General features: G+C 42.6%; 1 protein-coding gene across 3 annotated transcripts in view; it reads left to right on the top strand.

The window, feature by feature from the left end:
* The window catches only part of LOC125897769 (rap1 GTPase-activating protein 2-like), a 45,490-nt gene that overhangs the window by 9,447 nt on the left and 18,466 nt on the right, over nt 1-17,577 (top strand). For all 3 annotated transcript variants that reach the window (XM_049591147.1, XM_049591146.1, XM_049591148.1), the window contains 2 exons: nt 1,278-1,313; nt 17,424-17,508. In XM_049591147.1, the coding sequence (XP_049447104.1) occupies nt 17,503-17,508 (6 nt within the window). In that variant the 5' untranslated portion in view covers nt 1,278-1,313; nt 17,424-17,502. The remainder of the gene's footprint in view (nt 1-1,277; nt 1,314-17,423; nt 17,509-17,577) is intronic.

The raw sequence follows: 17,577 nt of genomic DNA, 5'->3' as shown, positions 1-17,577 counted from the left end.
GGTACTACAAACGATTATGTTAGTTTGCTAGCTAACATTAGCGTTCGCTAGCTAGCAAACTTGCTCCGAGCTACATGGCACATTTTAATCAGCACTGACACTGTGGTGTAAAATATGGTAGGCGGAAATAGTGGTCAGATGTTGGTGATAATGCTGCACCATCTGCCTTCATCACTTCCGGTAAACGCAAAACAGCAGTGGGCGATTTGAGACACCACCACCCTGCTGAAATGAGTTACACCAAACAGGAAGTATGTAGTGAACATAGTGAACTAACAGAAGTATGTGATGTGAGACACGCTGTTAGAGGGAGCTGTCAGCCATCTTTGTGTCGTCATGTGGTTTCTGGGAGAATGTGTGTGTGTGTGTGTGTGTGTGTGTGTGTGTGTGTGTGTGTGTTATTTATGAGCTGAGGGAGTTCAGTTTTTACAGAGTCATCATACATACAGGCTTTTAACACGGAGGTCGATCACTTTCCATTTCTGCACTCCTTCTCCACCTCCTCTCCTCTCCTCTCCTCTCCTCTGCTCCTCTCAGTTACATAAACAGACCTGAGATCATCTCAGTGACTGTAAATGTAACAGCAGAAGAAGAAGAGAACAAAGATGACAGGAACTAGATTTTATTTTTACCTCCTTTATTCTGGCAGAAGGAACCAGTTTATATCTGTAGTTTTCTTCCTCACACTGACGTTCACACACATTTATCACATTTATAATATTGGATCATTTTAGTTTCAGGTAAAGTTTTTCTGACGTAAAGACACAAACTTTCTTTAGTTTTTATTTTTACGGATGAAACAGTTAAATAAATAAAATAAAATGTCAGCTGCAGAAATAAACCAGCTCCTTTATTTTAATATTTATTTCATATATTTTTAGTGGTGTATTCTGTTGTGTGTTTTATAGCTGCTTTTAGACATGCTGTGTGTGTGTGTGTGTGTGTGTGTGTGTGTGTGTGTGTGTGTGTGTGTGGGATGTAAGTGTGTGATTTACTGGTGCTACAGCACTTTAATAAATAGGCCTTTTATTGCTGTGAACCTCTGAGATCACACCTCACACACACAGTAAAACCCACACATTAGCACAGCACAACACACACACACACACACACACACACACACACACACTCATTGTCACTAAGGTTAATAGAGTATTCAGATGTAAATCTCTTCCTCGTCGCCTCAGTAATGTCTTAATGTTCTTCCTGTTATTAGACTGTCGAGTGCAATATAGTTAACAGCTTCTCTGTCTGTCTGTCTGTCTGTCTGTCTGCAGGATTGATAAGTCTACAGTCAGCGCTCTGAGAGCTCGGTGAGTAACAACACAGACCTGTTTCTGTTGTGTCAGTGAGAGAAAAAGCTAAAGAAGGAAATGCATCATGAACATGCATTAGAAACATATGTGTGTATATATATTAAAAGTAAAAAATGAAGAACTAGTCAGGTTTTGTTGATTCAAACATTGACGACCATGTTTTCTATTTAAAAGGAAACAATACTACTAAAAAAATTTAAAAAGAGGAGAAAATGGATCCTTTTTTTGGGGGTTGCTCAATTGTCCGTCGCATCCTGGTGAACCCACTATCTCAAGATCACCTTGATGAAATTTCCTCAAATTTGGCTTAAACGTCCACTTTGGGTCACGGGGAACTGATTAGATTCTGGAAGTCAGAGATTAAAAATCACTGAGACCTTGCGTCCATTGCATTTTCATGAATGACATATCTCAAGAACTTCTTGAGGATTTTTTTTTTTTTTTCAAATTTGGCACAGACGTACAATTGGACTCAAGAATGAACTGATTAGAATTTGGTGCTCAAAGGTCACCATGAACTTGCATTCGTCTCATTCTCATGGACACGATATCTCAAGAACACCTTGAGGAAATTTCCACAAATAACACAAAGTCAAATAAGCACTGGTTCCAACCAAGGTGTGCAGAAGAGCATCTCTGAAGCAACAACACCTTGTCCAACCTTGAAGCAGATGGGCTACAGCAGCAGAAGACCACACCAGGTGCCACTCCTGTCAGCTAACAACAGGAAACTGAGGCTACAATTCACACGGGTTTTCTCACCAAAACTGGACAATAGAAGATTGGAAAAACCACACTCAGATGGAAGCATGGATCCATCCTGCCTTGTATCAACGCTTCAGGCTGCTGCTGCTGCTGGTGGTGTAATGGTGTGGGGGAGATTTTCTTAGTACCAACTGAGCATGGTTTAAACACCACAGCCTACCTGAGTATTGTTGCTGAGCGTGTCCATCCCTTTATGACCACAGTGTACCCATCTTCTGATGGCTACTTCCAGCAGGATAACGCACCATGTCACAAAGCTCACATCATCTCAAACATGACAATGAGTTCACTGTACTCCAATGGCCTCCACAGTCACCAGATCTCAGTCCAATAGAGCACCTTTGGGATGTGCTGGAACGGGAGATTCTCATCATGGATCAACTGTGTGATGTCATCATGTCAATATGGACCAACATCTCTGAGGAATGTTTCCAGCACCTTGTTGAGTCTGTGACACCAAGAATTAAACAGGAGCTCCAACCTGGTACCAGCAAGGTGTACCTAACAAAGTGGCCGCTGAGTGTAGGTGAATCTTTTGAAACTAGAAAAAAGTTGATCAGCAACAGTTTCAATAACCGATTATAAAGTTGCAGTTTTGAGTTCCAGCTCCTGACGTGTGAGTATTTCCTGTGATGACAAACTGAATATGTAACAAACAGGTTATACAAACACGTCAGAGACGAAACAGTTAATTGATTAATTTGTGAATTAGTCATCACATTGATTGATGAACACAGCTGTTAGTCGCAGCCCCACAGACAGTGATCGTGCATCATTAAACAGACAGAGATGATGATATATATAATAATTAAAGCTGTGTGAAGGTCATCGTGTCGCTGCTGTTGTTGAGACGTCGTGTGTTTGATCCGAGGACAGAAACTGTTTTTGCTCATGGAAACAGAGAGATGTCTGAAGACCGGCCTCGGGCTACACACTGCTGTTTACTTTGATATTTCTGTTAGAAACTCTGCGTCAGACGGCAGAGAGACGCTCTTGTTGTTCAGATGCATGATGGGATACAATCCTCCTGCTCATATATGGATATTTTTAATTCTTTTAGCTTCTGCTGCTGTTTGTGTGGTTGTATTCAGATCCTTTACTGCAGTAAAATACTGATGATGTACTGTTTATAAATGATAAGAGGCAGGGCCGTGATCAGACATTTTGATGGGCGGGTGCTCGAGAAAAGAAAGCGGCACCCCTCTCGTGATTATTAGTAAAGACTGAGTTTTGCATGCACTACAAGAAACTGAAGGAAGCTCATCGAACTCTAGATGTCATTAATGACACAGCGTCTCCTCCTCTACAGTGTTCCTGCAGCAGCACACTACATGTCAGATTTGTTTAAATGAATAATCAGAGCCAATGTGTTGGAGACACAAACATTATTTCAAGTTATGTTTTGGTTTATAAAAACATGTTAGAATGAGAAAACAGTTCGGAGTCTGTCTGTTCGCAGCTGACTGACAGAGTTTGACAGAGACACTGTGGTTTGTGGTCTGTTTGTGCACGTGGCTGATAACAGGCGTGTAGGCTCTGCTCTTCTAGCCACATGTACTATATATATATATATATATATATATATGTGTGTATGTAATCATAAAGAGTGCACACATGTGACTGACGTGTGTGTGTGTGTGTGTGTGTGTGTGTGTGTGTGTGTGTGTGGCCTGCAGGAAGGTGACCCGTCAATCTGACAGAATATTCAGCTCTTTTCCTTCCAGCAGTTTTTCTTCTGATTCACACTTTATCATCTGTCCATAAAATCCAACCTTTGGACCTCAGAACAACAACATGTCAGTCCGTCCCTCAACACTTCCTGTCTGTGTCCCTCAGCTCAGACCCCGTCGCTTCCTACTGAACATCTACAAAAAGACACAGATTCATAGTTTTATTTCCTCAAACAGCTGCTCACTGTAGGTTAAATCAAACAAACAGGAGGAAGTAAGGACCTCATTGAGGACGGTCTGTGTGAGTTCAGTATTAACTTCTCCTCTGTTGTTGTTGTTGTTCAGCAGTCGGACATGATGTGACAGTTGGGGCTCTAGTTTCGCAGACCGGGCGCGGCGGAGGTGCAGCTCCTCACCCTTAACTCCGCCATGCGAAGGCGTAATGAGAGTTTACTCAATTCGCCATGGCAGAAGAGAGCAGCAGCGTCAGACGGCCAAACTCCTCCCAGGAGGAAACTGATGTTTTGGTCCGGGAGGTCCAAGCTCGCAGTGTCCGAATATACGGAACTGCGAGCTTGGACCTCCACGGGCTGATGATGCAAAGGTAGCCTGGGAGGAGGTCACCACAACTGTAAATCAATGTTGCGTTTCTCTCGTGCGTGCGCTCTCTCTTTCTCTCTCGCAGTCTCACTCTGTTTCTTTTCTTTTGACTTTTCTAAGATGACAGATGCTGAATATATACTCCCTATCTGATGCTGTGGCTGTTTGTGGTTGGCTGAGAGGGATGTGAACTCATTAGTTTGCAGCTGTGTTAATCAAATCAGGTTGGGTTTCCATTACGCGTGCCAAACGTGCCAAACGGTGCCAATCCCCTTTGATCTGACATCAGATGTGACGGGACAGTCGATACAGAGATACATTTATGTGCTGATTGCAGATAGTTGCATTGAATAGTGGTTTGTGGCTATTTATTGCATCGTTAATGTGCCTGACATTCTGGAAACCTGCCTGTGAGGTTTTGGTTACATGTGCGCACTGTCCGCCGGTCAGCCAAACTTCGGCTTACACCGGATGCCCCCCCTGCGCTGACAGTAGACCTGGTTTCAGCTGGCGAGCTTTTAGTGCACCTTCGGCGAAGCCTTTTGGCACAAAACTGTCACTGCGCCAAGCTGGATCTGTCGACACCTCCCCCTGCTGCGCCACCACACCCATCTCAGCGCACCTCGGTCTGCCAAACTACCAAACTGAGCGCGCCTCGGGTTGCGCTGCTCGAAACTAACTCTGTGCAGGGTTCACCACCCTGTGCTGTGCCGGGAAACTAGAGCCCTTGGTCTTTGTGGTATTTGTCCCGCCCCTCCTCCGCTGCGATTGGATGTCAGAGTTAAAACTGACAGCGACTAGCACAGAGTTTTCCCCAAAGTTTTTTTAACTCTCAGCGACCAGAGAGAAAACTCCAAACGTGCAGCGCTCAGCATCTTGTCATGCTGCTGGAGTTTGTATCAAGAGAAGAAATGTGTTCACTTGAAGCTCTGCAGCCAATGACGAGAAGGTTTTTTTTCCCCCACTGACCAATCAATAGGCCGAAGAGTACGCATGACTTCAGTCGACCAAGGTTTTCTTTCACCTGTAGTTATGTGACGCCCTCCTCCAACCCAGTCACCAAAATACATGTTGGCATTGTTTCTGCAAACCACAGATACATTTGTACGTTTTTATGAGGCAGATACGATTTGGTGAACCTGTGGTTGGGTTTAGGTACAAAGATCATGTTTTTGCTTAGAATACCCAGGTGTGGAGGCACTGTCGCGACAGGAGATGCTGCAGTGTCTCAGCAGAAAACCACTGCTTTTCGTTTGCACCATCCTGGCAGCAGACGAAACAATGTCTTGGTAAAAAAAAACAAAAAACAAACAAACAACAAAAAAACACTGTTTGTGGCACTATTCTGGCAGGAAACGCCGCAATGTCTCGATAAAAAACTATCGCTTAATGTGGCAGTATCCTGTTGAGAACTGAGGGATTTCTTAGTAAAAACCAGCCACTTCTTGTGGCACTTTCTCAACAAGAAAAACAGCTGCAGGTTGTTACACAACATCTGCATGTGGTGCCTGAAAAGATGTCGGAAACAACACGAGTCACTAAATCACAGCAGCTTCTCATGTTTGTTGGTCTTGAACGGTGATCGGAAGTTCGGCCGAAAGAACCAGGAGACAACGTCAGTTTAGAAACACTGATATGATGCGTACGAAATGTACAGAAGTAATGTTGGCGGTGTGCAGAAGCGCCCACTGCCAACATTTTCCTTCCTGATGGGTAATAGTCCAGTAATCAGCAATGCTGTGACTTTGATGTAAACAAATATCAATTTTGGCAATTTGCTGAAATAGCTGATGCCGTCATCATCGTTTGGGAATGTAATTTACATTAGTTTAATTCCCCACTGTAATTTCAGTAAATTAAAAAAATTAGTGTTGGTGGCAGAGGTGAAATTGTCTTTATTGTCTTCTTGTTTTGTTCTCAGTCTTCTCTCTCTCTCTCTCTCTCCGTCTCTCTCTCTCTGAGCCACTCAGGGCGCCGTAATCCTGACGGTCCCTGACGTTACAATAGAGAGAGACAGTGAGACAGAGAGAGACAGTGAGACAGAGATAGAGAGAGAGAGAGAGACAGAGAGAGAGACCGTGAGACAGAGATAGAGAGAGTGAGACAGAGAGAGAGACGTAGAGAGAGCTGCTGTGTTAGATTTGAGAGATGCTCAGTTACCGACGGCAACGCAACAATGCCGCACGACCACTGGTGAGTCTGGCATTTCCCCTTATCCTCCATCTGTCTGTGTGTGTGTGTGTGTGTGTGTGTGTGTGTGTACGTGCATGCTGCGTTTTCTCACATTTTACCTTCATTAAATAATTTGTGATGTGTTCATGATGTCACGTCATAAACAGACCGCGATGCCTTCAGGTGAAATCGTGATGGTCAGGTGTGTTTACAGTTCCTCTCTGCTATAAAACAGCTGATGTGTCAGTATGAACTTTTAAACGCACAGATCGATGTGACTCCATCTGTGGGGAACTGAAACATCTGCACAGACACGTCACAACATCTGGAGGATACATCAAAGAGGAAAAGTTCATTAACTTGTTTTTGTATGGGAGGAAAAGAAATGTTACATTTCAGTTGAAATTCTGACTTTGAAGAAGCGTCCCGATGAGTTTGAGTCGGTCCTGACTACAAACACACACAGTTCAGAGTTGTGACGTGACTGAAGGTGACAGATGAAACTAAACTTTATTTAAAACCTTTAAAAACGAAACATTTCTGCATCAAAACTGATGAAACGTTTTGTTTTTATTTCTGCAGCTGCACATGAGTCAGATCACATTTCCCCCAAACGCATTAAGCCTGCTGTGTGTGTGTGTGTGTGTGTGTGTGCACAGCTAAAGGGCAGACGCTCCGTCTGTCTCGAAACAGAAGCCAGCAGCGTCTCTGCTCTCCCTGCTGCTGCTGCTGCTGTTGTTGTTGTTGTTGTTGTTGATGATGTTGTTGTTGTCGCTTTGTCTTTTTTATGCCGTCGCTGACAGCAGTGACTCAGACACTGCCAGACAGATATAATTAGACCCCCCAAAAAACGAGAAAACAGGACTGTGTGTCTGCAGAGGACGTCCCTGCAGGTGAAGGAGAGGCAGTTTCTAAAAGTCAGTAAACAGACGGGTTAATGTTGGTGCTCAGCAGCAGGCGCCTGGAGGTGTGTGATGGAAACTAACTGAGGACTTTCATACAGCTGATACGAGTCCAGTCATTTTTCCTGTAGAAACATTTCATGGTTTCTGCTTCACAAACTTCCTGTGAATGAATAATTTTCATAACTGTAGTGTGTCAGTGTTGATGTTGAGGCGGAGGTGGCTCCATCCTCATCATGTGAACTGTCACATAAGAGTTCTAGTAATTCTGTGTCTATGAAATGATTTTGGAGACACGGCGCTCTTTAAAGTTCAGACCAAAGATTCACGATGAGATGAGTTGAAACAAACAACTACTGTCAATGCTCCGTTCTGTAATGTAAATTCGTCCTGGTTGACAGGAAGTGACCACGATGAGACAGTGTCTCATCTCTAGTCAACAACTCCTCTTGTTGGCACCTCTTCTTCTTAAAATCTGAATGAAGATAGACCTGAATTAACTAACACACTGATGATGTCCCCATGTCAGGTCACTCACTCTCCGGGACCGCCAGTGTTACTTGAATAAGTAAACACTGAGCAACGGGACCAGACTGGCCGACCCGTATGCTCTCACTCAGTGGATGGATGATGTCACAGGAAGCCAATCTTACAAAGGAGGACCACACTTGTTTGTTTTGCTATGGAAGCTAACGTTAGCTAATGTGCTAAAAAGTTAGCGTTGCAGAGAAATCCAATCTTCCTCTTAATCCCTCCCCAGTTTCTGATGAGGTGGACATGATAACCCTTAATACACATAACCTTATTCATCCCTACAACAGGAAATACTTTTTCCCTAACCTGATATGAAGTGTGCGCTGCACATGTGAGCATTTTTGATGATGGCCTCCGTCCAGTCCTTTGGTCTTATCACATTTAACCATAGTTGTCTTTGTTTTTGTTGACGGGCAGTGGCGGCTGGTTTTGAGCCATGACTCCTTCTATTCTGGCTCCCAATAACACAACAAGACAAACACATTTTAACACTCCTATGGAGCCTACAGCCCTGTGGGGGAGAGGCAGCTGCACCTCCAGCTGATCACATGATGTCATCGTGACATCGGCCCTAATAGGGTCTATAGTGATAGTGAGATACTGGCTACAGTGATGAAACAAAACCAGCATCAGATGAACTGTATTCATAATCAATACGCCACAATAATATAAATAACCAGCGCCAATTCATCAGTCAATGAGAATGTGTGTGTGGGCGGGGCATAAGCACATACAGCCAGCAGCAGCAGCAGCAGCGATCCACCGTCTGTGTGAGTGTCGGCTGACGCCACACTGCAAAAACTCAAAATCTTACCAAGAATATTTGTCTTATTTCTAGTCAAAACAAATCTCATTACACTTAAAATAAGACTCATCACCTAAAAAGTTACTTGTTTTTAGGCAATTTTCACTTGTTTCAAATAAATTTTCACTTGAAATAAGTAGAAAAATCTGTCAGTGGACCAAGTTTTTTTTTGCTTGTAATAAGACAAAAAAACCTTGGTCCACTGGCCTCTTCAAGTGAAAATTTATTTTAAACAAGTGAAAATTGCCTAAAAACAAGTAACTTTTTAGGTGATGAGTCTTATTTTAAGTGTAATGAGATTTGTTTTGACTAGAAATGAGACAAATATTCTTGGTAAGATTTTGAGTTTTTGCAGTGCATCAGCCGGCTTGAGTTGAGCTCAGACCGGCCAGTTCACACTGCTGACACTTTTCTCTGTTCTGAAACAGTTTCATCTCGTCATGAATCTTTGGTCTGAACTGGACTTTACACTGAAGTTTTTGAATATTTTACAATATTCAATAACTCGGTGTTGCACTTTGTAGACGGTCCCTTTTTATTTTAATCTTAGCTGTTGGCAAAATGTAGATGAACCTAACTCACTTTAATAACCATAGTCCTACAGAAAACCTTCCTCCATTTAAAAGCCTTAAATTTAAGTGTCTGAGAGCTGCAGACAGCCTGAGCCTCTGAGTCTCTCAGAGCTGCTGTCGACTCAGTCTGGTTCTATTATGAGTTATTTTTAATTAAATCCAGTTTCTGTGTTTATTCTTGGCCTCGATAACTGCAGTGGACTAAACTGTCTGAACTTAAGGGTCACTTGTTACAGAGCTTTAGACTGCAGAGTTAATATCTGTTGTTTCAGAATAAACCGTCAGACTCATGGAGAACTCGTTTAAGCCGTTTTGATTTGCTGTGACAGGTTTAAGTGTTGTTTCTGTGGCAGAAGACGCCGCTGCAGCTCCACCAGAGGCGTCTGTCTCTTTGGACATGTGGTGGCTCGGCTGGCGGCGCTCGTCATGGAAGAACAAACTCCCTCAGACAACTGAAATCCCTCCAAAACTCTGATAGCTGTTGGCTTTTCTCTCTGCTGGACGCTAAGCTCTTGTTGTGTGATGCTCAGTGGATGTTTGGATGCTCAGAGGCCGAGGGTCGGACTGAGAGCTCCGACCTGTCGCTGACTCTGTGATTTTTGTGGGCAGAATGTCACGATGCAGTCGGAGTGTGGAGAGCGTCCGATGTGGTGATTTGACGATGATGATGAGGTACTGGTGGCTTCATCAGGCCATGACCTCCACTGGGCTCTGGGAAAGTTCAGTGTTTTCAGACATCGTCTTTGTTGGACCGTTTTACCGTCGTCCTTTTTACACAGAGACCGTCTTTATGCTGCCGTTGTAGTTTTACACAGAACCAAACGACGGCGGCATCGTGTCGCTCTAGTGTGTGATTTTAGACAGCATGATGACATCATGCAATCAAAAGAGGCATGACATGTAACACAACTGTGACACAACTGTGTCGGCCTCTAGTGTGACATTTAACATATGTGTCAGCAGCTCTTTATAAACAATAACAGTGACATCACATGTCAATAACAATAATTTAATGTCCCTGTTATATGGTGGCTGATCTCGTCCTCTGCTCGGAGGGTAAGGAGCTCCTAGACCTCATTGTTTTCACTATTTGTGGACATATTGGGCCTCGTCTTCTTTGACTTAGCTGCTAACTGCTAACAGCTATGTTTTAAATCTCCCACACACCTGTCCCACCCATGATCCTGTCCTGCCGGCTGTCTTTTTTACACAGACGTCCAACAAACACCAACTTCGACCTGAAAGAACTGTGTTCGTGTCCCGTAAGATTATAAAGCCAAACCCTGTTCTGTTTTTTCCTAAACCCAACCACATGTTTTTGTTGTTGAAGAAAACAAAGTCAATTCACAGAGTTGTACCGACATAGTGCTTTTATTTTGAAAGAGACTGTATGCAAACTGTACATTTCCTGTGAAAACAGAAGTGTATTTTGAAAACAGACAATGCATGTAACAGGCTGAAGCTGACACGGCGTCCCAGAACGTCAACAACCAACACACCCAGGGTACCTTGGACGTCATATGTGGACGTGGAAAGTCCATGACCAAACGTGGACATGTGACGAGGTCACAGTGAGGATGTGTTGGATCAGATGGTTCGGCTGTAATGTGCTCACACCCAACTCACAGCTGCTGGAGTTTTTTGGTGAATATTTGGTCTTAATGGTTGCTAATGCTAGTGGTTGTGCTGACTAAATGGGTTTGCAGTAAAGTAAAACTGAAATCTGGAATCATGTCACATTAACGCAGTGAGCATGGAGGCTCCGGGGCGGTTGCGCAAAAAAGTTAAGATTTTTAAGATTTTCCTTAAAGTCCTAGTTAAGGGTTCCTCAAAATAAAATTAGTTGCACATAGACTCTGTAAGCATTCATCTGGCTGTCCGTGTAGCAAGAGGTCCAGAGGTTGAAGTAATTTTGTAAATGTGTCCAAATCGGTCAAGTTGTGGGATGACTCACTTTTCTTCATTTTGGATCACATCCAACATGAGTTTCGGTTTTCTGATGATACCTGCTGCCTGCAGGTTTATCCAGCTCCTTTTATGTCGTCACTTTCCTCTTTAAATTCATGCAGTATATGAATTCATCACTTCCTGTCCTCCATCTGAATTCTGCACGCCACAATAGTCACGATTTCAAAAAGCTGTCAGCATTGGAGGCGATGGAGAGTTTGAGCGAGCGTGAGGCAGCAGGTTTTCAGTCACAAACCAAACAACTGATGGATCAACTGTTTGCAGTCTCTTCTCTCTGCCAGCTGATTTTACAGAATTTAACAGAACCAAACCACGCTGTTATTCTCATCTGAAACCGTTAAAGTGAAGGTTCAGCTGAAAGTTTGGTGTCCTGCTGGTGCCACTTCATGCTGGGAGAAGTGAACTCAAAGGGTTAAATTTAAATGTAAATGAAGAGCTTTGATGTTCCCTCGGAGCCCAGCAGGATCCTGGTGGGGAATAAAATTCATAAAAACATTTTTCATGACTTTACATGCTGGAGATTACCTGGAACCTCTCTCGTCGAGCACGCATGAAACTGAAGAGACGTCCGACTGTATCTGTGGTTTCCTTTGGAGACAGGAAATCATTTGTGACAGGACACATTTTATTTACACACATCTATGGAGGAAGGAGCTGTACGTGTTTAAACAATATCTAATCAGTAGTGATGGAAACATTTAATTTTTCATTTTCTGAAACCGCTTATCCTCTTGAGGGTCGCGGGGGGGGCTTATCTCAGCTGACACCAGTTAACTTGCATGTCTTTGGACTGTGGGAGGAAGCTGGAGCACCTGGAGGAAACCCACGCTGACACGGGGAGAACGTGCAAACTCTGCACAGGAGGGCTCCTCCAACCTGGCATTCAAACCATGTAAACAATGCTAACCATGTTAACCATGCCGTGCAACCACTGTGGTTAGCATGGTTACCACCAGCATTGTCGTCTCACAGCAAGAGGGTTCCTGGTTCAAACCTGGGGTGGGGGAGGCACGCATGTCTTGTGAACTGTGGGAGGAAAGTGGAGCACCCCGAAGGAAACCGGCGCTGACACAGGGAGAACATGCAAACTCCTCCCCCTGGGTTCAAACCAGGAGCCCTTTTGTTGTGAGGCAACAATGCTAACCAGCAGTGAACACATGGTGGATCTTATTGCAAATTAGAGGCTGAGTTAGGAGGATATAAACTGTATAAGATAATGTTTATGAAAGCTAGATGAGCCAGAAATTTATCTTCTGAATTTCTCCAATACCGACAGCAGAACATCGGAGCTTATCAACACTACAGTCTTTAATAATTTGGCCCCAGGGCCCATTAAATACCAGGTTATGGTACCCATCCCTAATTAGCACAAGCCTATGGCTTTTTATATTGTATAAATTAGCCTAGCGGCTAGCAGAGTTTTCCTCTACTCATATGAAGCCAGGGACAACAGCAACATTTAACAATGGTAATGTTATAAAATTGGGCTCCATTACAGCTCACAAGGTTCACTGACAAAACAACTGTCTTAATAATTTTTTCCCACAAATACAACATGCTAATGTTAATAGCACAAGCTTATGACATTTTCCATTGCATTAATGAGCCTAGTGGCTAGCAGAGTTTCCTCTACTGATACGAAGGCAGGATAAATTGCACACAGTTACAATTCTATTTTGTGAGCTTTTATTGTGTTGAAAATGTATCGTTTCTTATCTGTGAAATTAAAGTAAAAACAGTTTCCAGTGATTGAGCAGCTGGGAGGTGACCATCAGGTGCACGTCTATACAGAGTCAGGTTCAGATAAATCCAGCTTCACACCCTCGACAGAATAAAACAAAACAACAGAGGTTTCAGTTTTTCTACAGTAGAAACAACACAGAGTGATTCTGTTTGTGATTTCTGATGTTTGAGATGTTTTTGATAAATAAATAAAAGGAGACCGACAGACGACCTGCGGAGTGTTTGATGGATGTTTATTTCTGACATGAAAGTTTCACAATCGGTTTTTTAACGAGTCAGGAAGCCGACGACAGAGAATAACTTCCCCCACAGCAGGTCGGTTTGTTTCACATCTGGAACTAAATCTAGTTCCTGGTTCCTCTGGTCCAAACCCAGGTTTAAGTACCGAGTTCCTCTGAAGGTTCCTGTTCTCCCGGGAAAGTTCCTGCACTGTGAACAACCTGCTCGGTTTCTTTGTTGTTGTTGTTGTTGTTTGGCTTCAAACTCAACGTGTCGTTTGTGATGAAAAGACTCTGGAGGTGTGTTGCATTGTGGGAACGGCCCGCAGGAGTATTTGACATCAGTGTATCATGTTAACGTGTGTGTGAGTGTGTGTGTGTGTGTGTGTGTGCGTTTGATGTGAGGACGATGATGTGATGGGCTGTGACACACAGCTGTCAGCGGCGATAACGAACCAGCTGAGAGTCGAGTCAGAAGTGCGACTGGTTTTATTTTAAACTGAAGCTCAGGGGACACACACACACACACACACACTGACCTTTTCTCTCTCAGCAGGTTTCGTGTCTTGTCCTTCCTCTCTGTTCTTGTCGTCTTGTCGTCGTCTCTCTTTGACCTTTGTCTTCGTTCCTGGACTCTCAAAGTTCTCAGGACTCAAATTCTCAGTTTCTGATAGTTTTGTAATTTTGAATAAAAGCAATAAGTTGGCTCAGGACAGGAAGCTGTCGTCCTCAGGTCGATGCAGATTTCTTTACAATAAAATCTGTTCAGACAGAAACTGTGCTGGAAACGGACTAACAGAGCGTAGACAGAGCTGCCTGAGTGTTGGCTGTATGTGTCAGTGTGGTCTGTTGGCAAGTGTTTAACAAGTGAAGTTAGTGAGAACCGTCCAGGTGTTGCGTTAAACACTGTCCAGGTGTTGCATGGTGCTGTTGAGGGTCAGTCCTGTGTTTTTCGCTCCCTTATCATCCGTCATCATTAACGACAGACATTAAACTGTTTTTGGATCCAGAGTTACATGAAATAATCTGTTTCTGTAAAGTGAATCTGTGTCTCTGTCCTCTGCTCCACAGTTTCTATACCTCTCACACACATGATCTCACACTGTATCACATCAACCTGTTTTTTTACTCCGAGCTCTTGAATGTAGTGAAATTCTTCATTTACACCGGCAGTCGCTGCCGTTGAGCTCCATCCTTTTATTTCTTGTTTTCTTTCACAGGCTTTTCTGCAGCACTGCCGGCTTTACGTCCGACTCATCTGCATTCACACACACAGTCACACTCGGTCACGCTCGGTCATGAACCTCACTGTGTGGCTGCCGACCCTCCGGCTGTTCCTCTTTTATCTCGTGTTCAGTGGAAATGTCAGTTTGGTGAAATTAATTTGGTTTCATAAAGGACACTACAGGAGGAAGGCTGAGGATGAGGAGCAGGGCAGGGAGAGATTTCCAGGGATGAAGAACATTTAGACCATTTTATCTCACCAGTGTTACATAAACAACAAATATTTATTTATTTATTTATTTATTCTCGTCATATCAGAAAACCTTAAATCTGCCTTTTCATTTATTTTCAACTGAAATATTTTATTGAACCTGTTTTACTTTATTCATTCTCACAGTTTGACACGTTAATATCCAGCTGAGTCGTTCATCTTCAAATCCAAGTCACTGATGTATGGTACAAGTCGGCAGTTTTCAAGTTGTAGTCAACAAATTAAAATCTGAGCCAGTGTATGAGTTTTCAGTGTATAAGTCAGAAGTATGAAATCTTGATTCATTATTATTTAACTCTAAATCCACGTACGACTCGTCAGAATTCAATGGAGTTATCCATATTTAAGTCCAAGTCAGTGATAGAAGTCACGAGTCAGTGGTTTCTAAATTTTAGTCAACAAATTTCCAATCAAGTCAGTAAAATTCAAGTCTAAATTAAAGTATGAGTCGTTAATATTCTTTTGTTGACCTAAATTTAGGTCAACAAAATTTAAATAAAATCAGTAATATTCAAGTATGAGTCATCAAAATTCAAGTCTTGTCACTGATTCAAGTCACGAGTTAATGGTTTCCAAATTTTAGTCAGCAAATTTTCAATCAAGTCATTATTATTCAAGTCGAAATGAAAGTATGACTCATCAACATTCAAGTATGAGTTACCCAAAACTTTCAAAACTGAGTCATCAATGGTCAAGTCCAAGTCACTGATATAAGTCACGAGTCAACAGATTCTAAATTTTAGTCGACGCAATTTAAATCAACTCAGTAACATTTAAGTCTAAAGAAAGTCATGACACATCAATATTCAAGTACAAGTCAGTTCAGCATGAGTCAGTTAATTTCCGATCAAGTCAATATTATTCAAATCTCAGTCAAAGTATGACTCATCAATATTCAAGTCCTAGTCACAGATACAAGTCACAAGTAAGAGTTTTTTAAATTTAAGTCAACAAAATTCCAGTCTAGTCATTAATATCTAAGTCTAAATCAAAGTGTGACTCATCAATATTCAAATGTGAGTCATACATTTTTAGGCTCAGTCATCAATATTCAAGTCCAAGTCACTGATACAAGTCACGAGTCAGCAGATTCTTAATTCTAATCAACAAAATCACAATCAAGTCATTACTATTCAAGTCTGAACTTGAGTATGACTCATCAATATTCAAACACAAGTCAACAATTTCCATGTCAAATCATGAGTCATCAGTTTTCATGTCTAAGTCAAAACCACACGTTTACCAAACATCTGACAGCAGACCGATGACATGATGTGATTGGCTGCTGGTTCCAAAAGTTTAATCCAGGTCAACATCTTTGCCTTCTTTTTTGGGATACCTGATGAGAAACCATGGCGACCGCGTTAAGCAAAGTGAGGCTGAGTCGCCTCAGGGCGAAGGAAATTAACCAACGGTCCGTCTGGATGGTGATTACTGTGTGTGGCTCCTGACAGACTGAAGGTCGATGTTCAGAGACAGACTCATTGCTGCTCTGTGACAAACATGATGATGATGATAATGATGATGATGATGATGTGTAGCGCTCAGATAAATCAGGACACACACACACGGGACAGGAAGTGCATTTTATAAATACACATGTACTTTATAAATACTTTTTTTACGCCTTCAGTTGTTGCCACATTTCACCGTTATCACCTGCACTGATGTTCCAGTTGATTAAATCAGGAAAAACCAAAGGTTACTTTAAGTCCTGAAAACACTGGGACGTAAAGGTGTAAGTAGAAAAAAAAAACAGGTGCAACAGTCTGATGGAGCGAAGTCAGCTCAACACGCCCAAGTTTGCTGCTTTACAATGTGCTGCGACAAGTTCTCCATGTTTTTAGCCACAACCCAGATTTCTAACACAGTTTCACTGGACACAGCTCTGAGGACAGGGAACACCTAGTGGCTAGAAATTAAGTTAGCGAGTAACGTTAGCCTGACAGCATTTTACCAGACCTCTGAAAACAGTTGACCTAGTAGGTTGACAACAGTAGCTAAAGTTAGCTATCATTACCTAATAACATAAACCTGACTAAATTTCACCAGACCTCTGGAAACATTTGACGTAGTGGGTAGGAAATCATGTTAGCTGACGTTAGCTAGTAACACCAGCCTGCCAGTGTTTCACCAGCCTTCAGGGAACAGTTGACCTAGTAGGTAGAAAATAGAAGCTAAAGTTAGCTAATGTTAGCTAGTAGTGTTAGCCTGACAGTGGTGCATCCATGTAAAGAGTTGAAATATAAAAGAAAGTTAAACTCAAGCACATTTACTCAACTGACCAAAAATAAGACAGCAGTTGTTTCAGTTGTCGACAAAGCTGCACACAAAATAGTTATAGACTCCTGTACACTTTTATCACCATGTAACGATAGCAAAGTTCGGAGGTCAGGAGGACGAGGTCATTTGTAGCGTAGTGTTCATGTCCCGACTGGGAGCATCAGTTAAGTTGTGGGAAAAATGTATTTTCTTTGTTTTAAATAAATCACATCCAACATGAGTTTTAATTTTCTGACGACACCTGCTGCCCGCAGGTTCATCCAACCCTCTCATGTCTCACTTTCCCGTTTAAAGTCACGCAGTGTTTGGATTCATCACTTCCTGTCCTCCATCTGAATTTCACATCATGATTGCAAACAAGTTATTGTTTTTATTCACAGTAAACAGGAGCTCCTGACCATCTCTAATGTTGCTGTCGGAGACTGCCCCCCCTCTCCTCCCCGCACCGCACCCCCCACCATGAAGGTAACACACACACACACACACACACACTTCTGTCCATATGTTCATCTGAGGACCGTGATTTTTAACTGC

Source organism: Epinephelus fuscoguttatus, linkage group LG12, assembly GCF_011397635.1.
Source record: "Epinephelus fuscoguttatus linkage group LG12, E.fuscoguttatus.final_Chr_v1".
NCBI classification, from domain to species: domain Eukaryota; kingdom Metazoa; phylum Chordata; class Actinopteri; order Perciformes; family Serranidae; genus Epinephelus; species Epinephelus fuscoguttatus.
The sequence above is the reverse complement of the archived record's forward strand: the minus strand, read 5'-3'. Positions and strand labels throughout refer to the sequence as shown.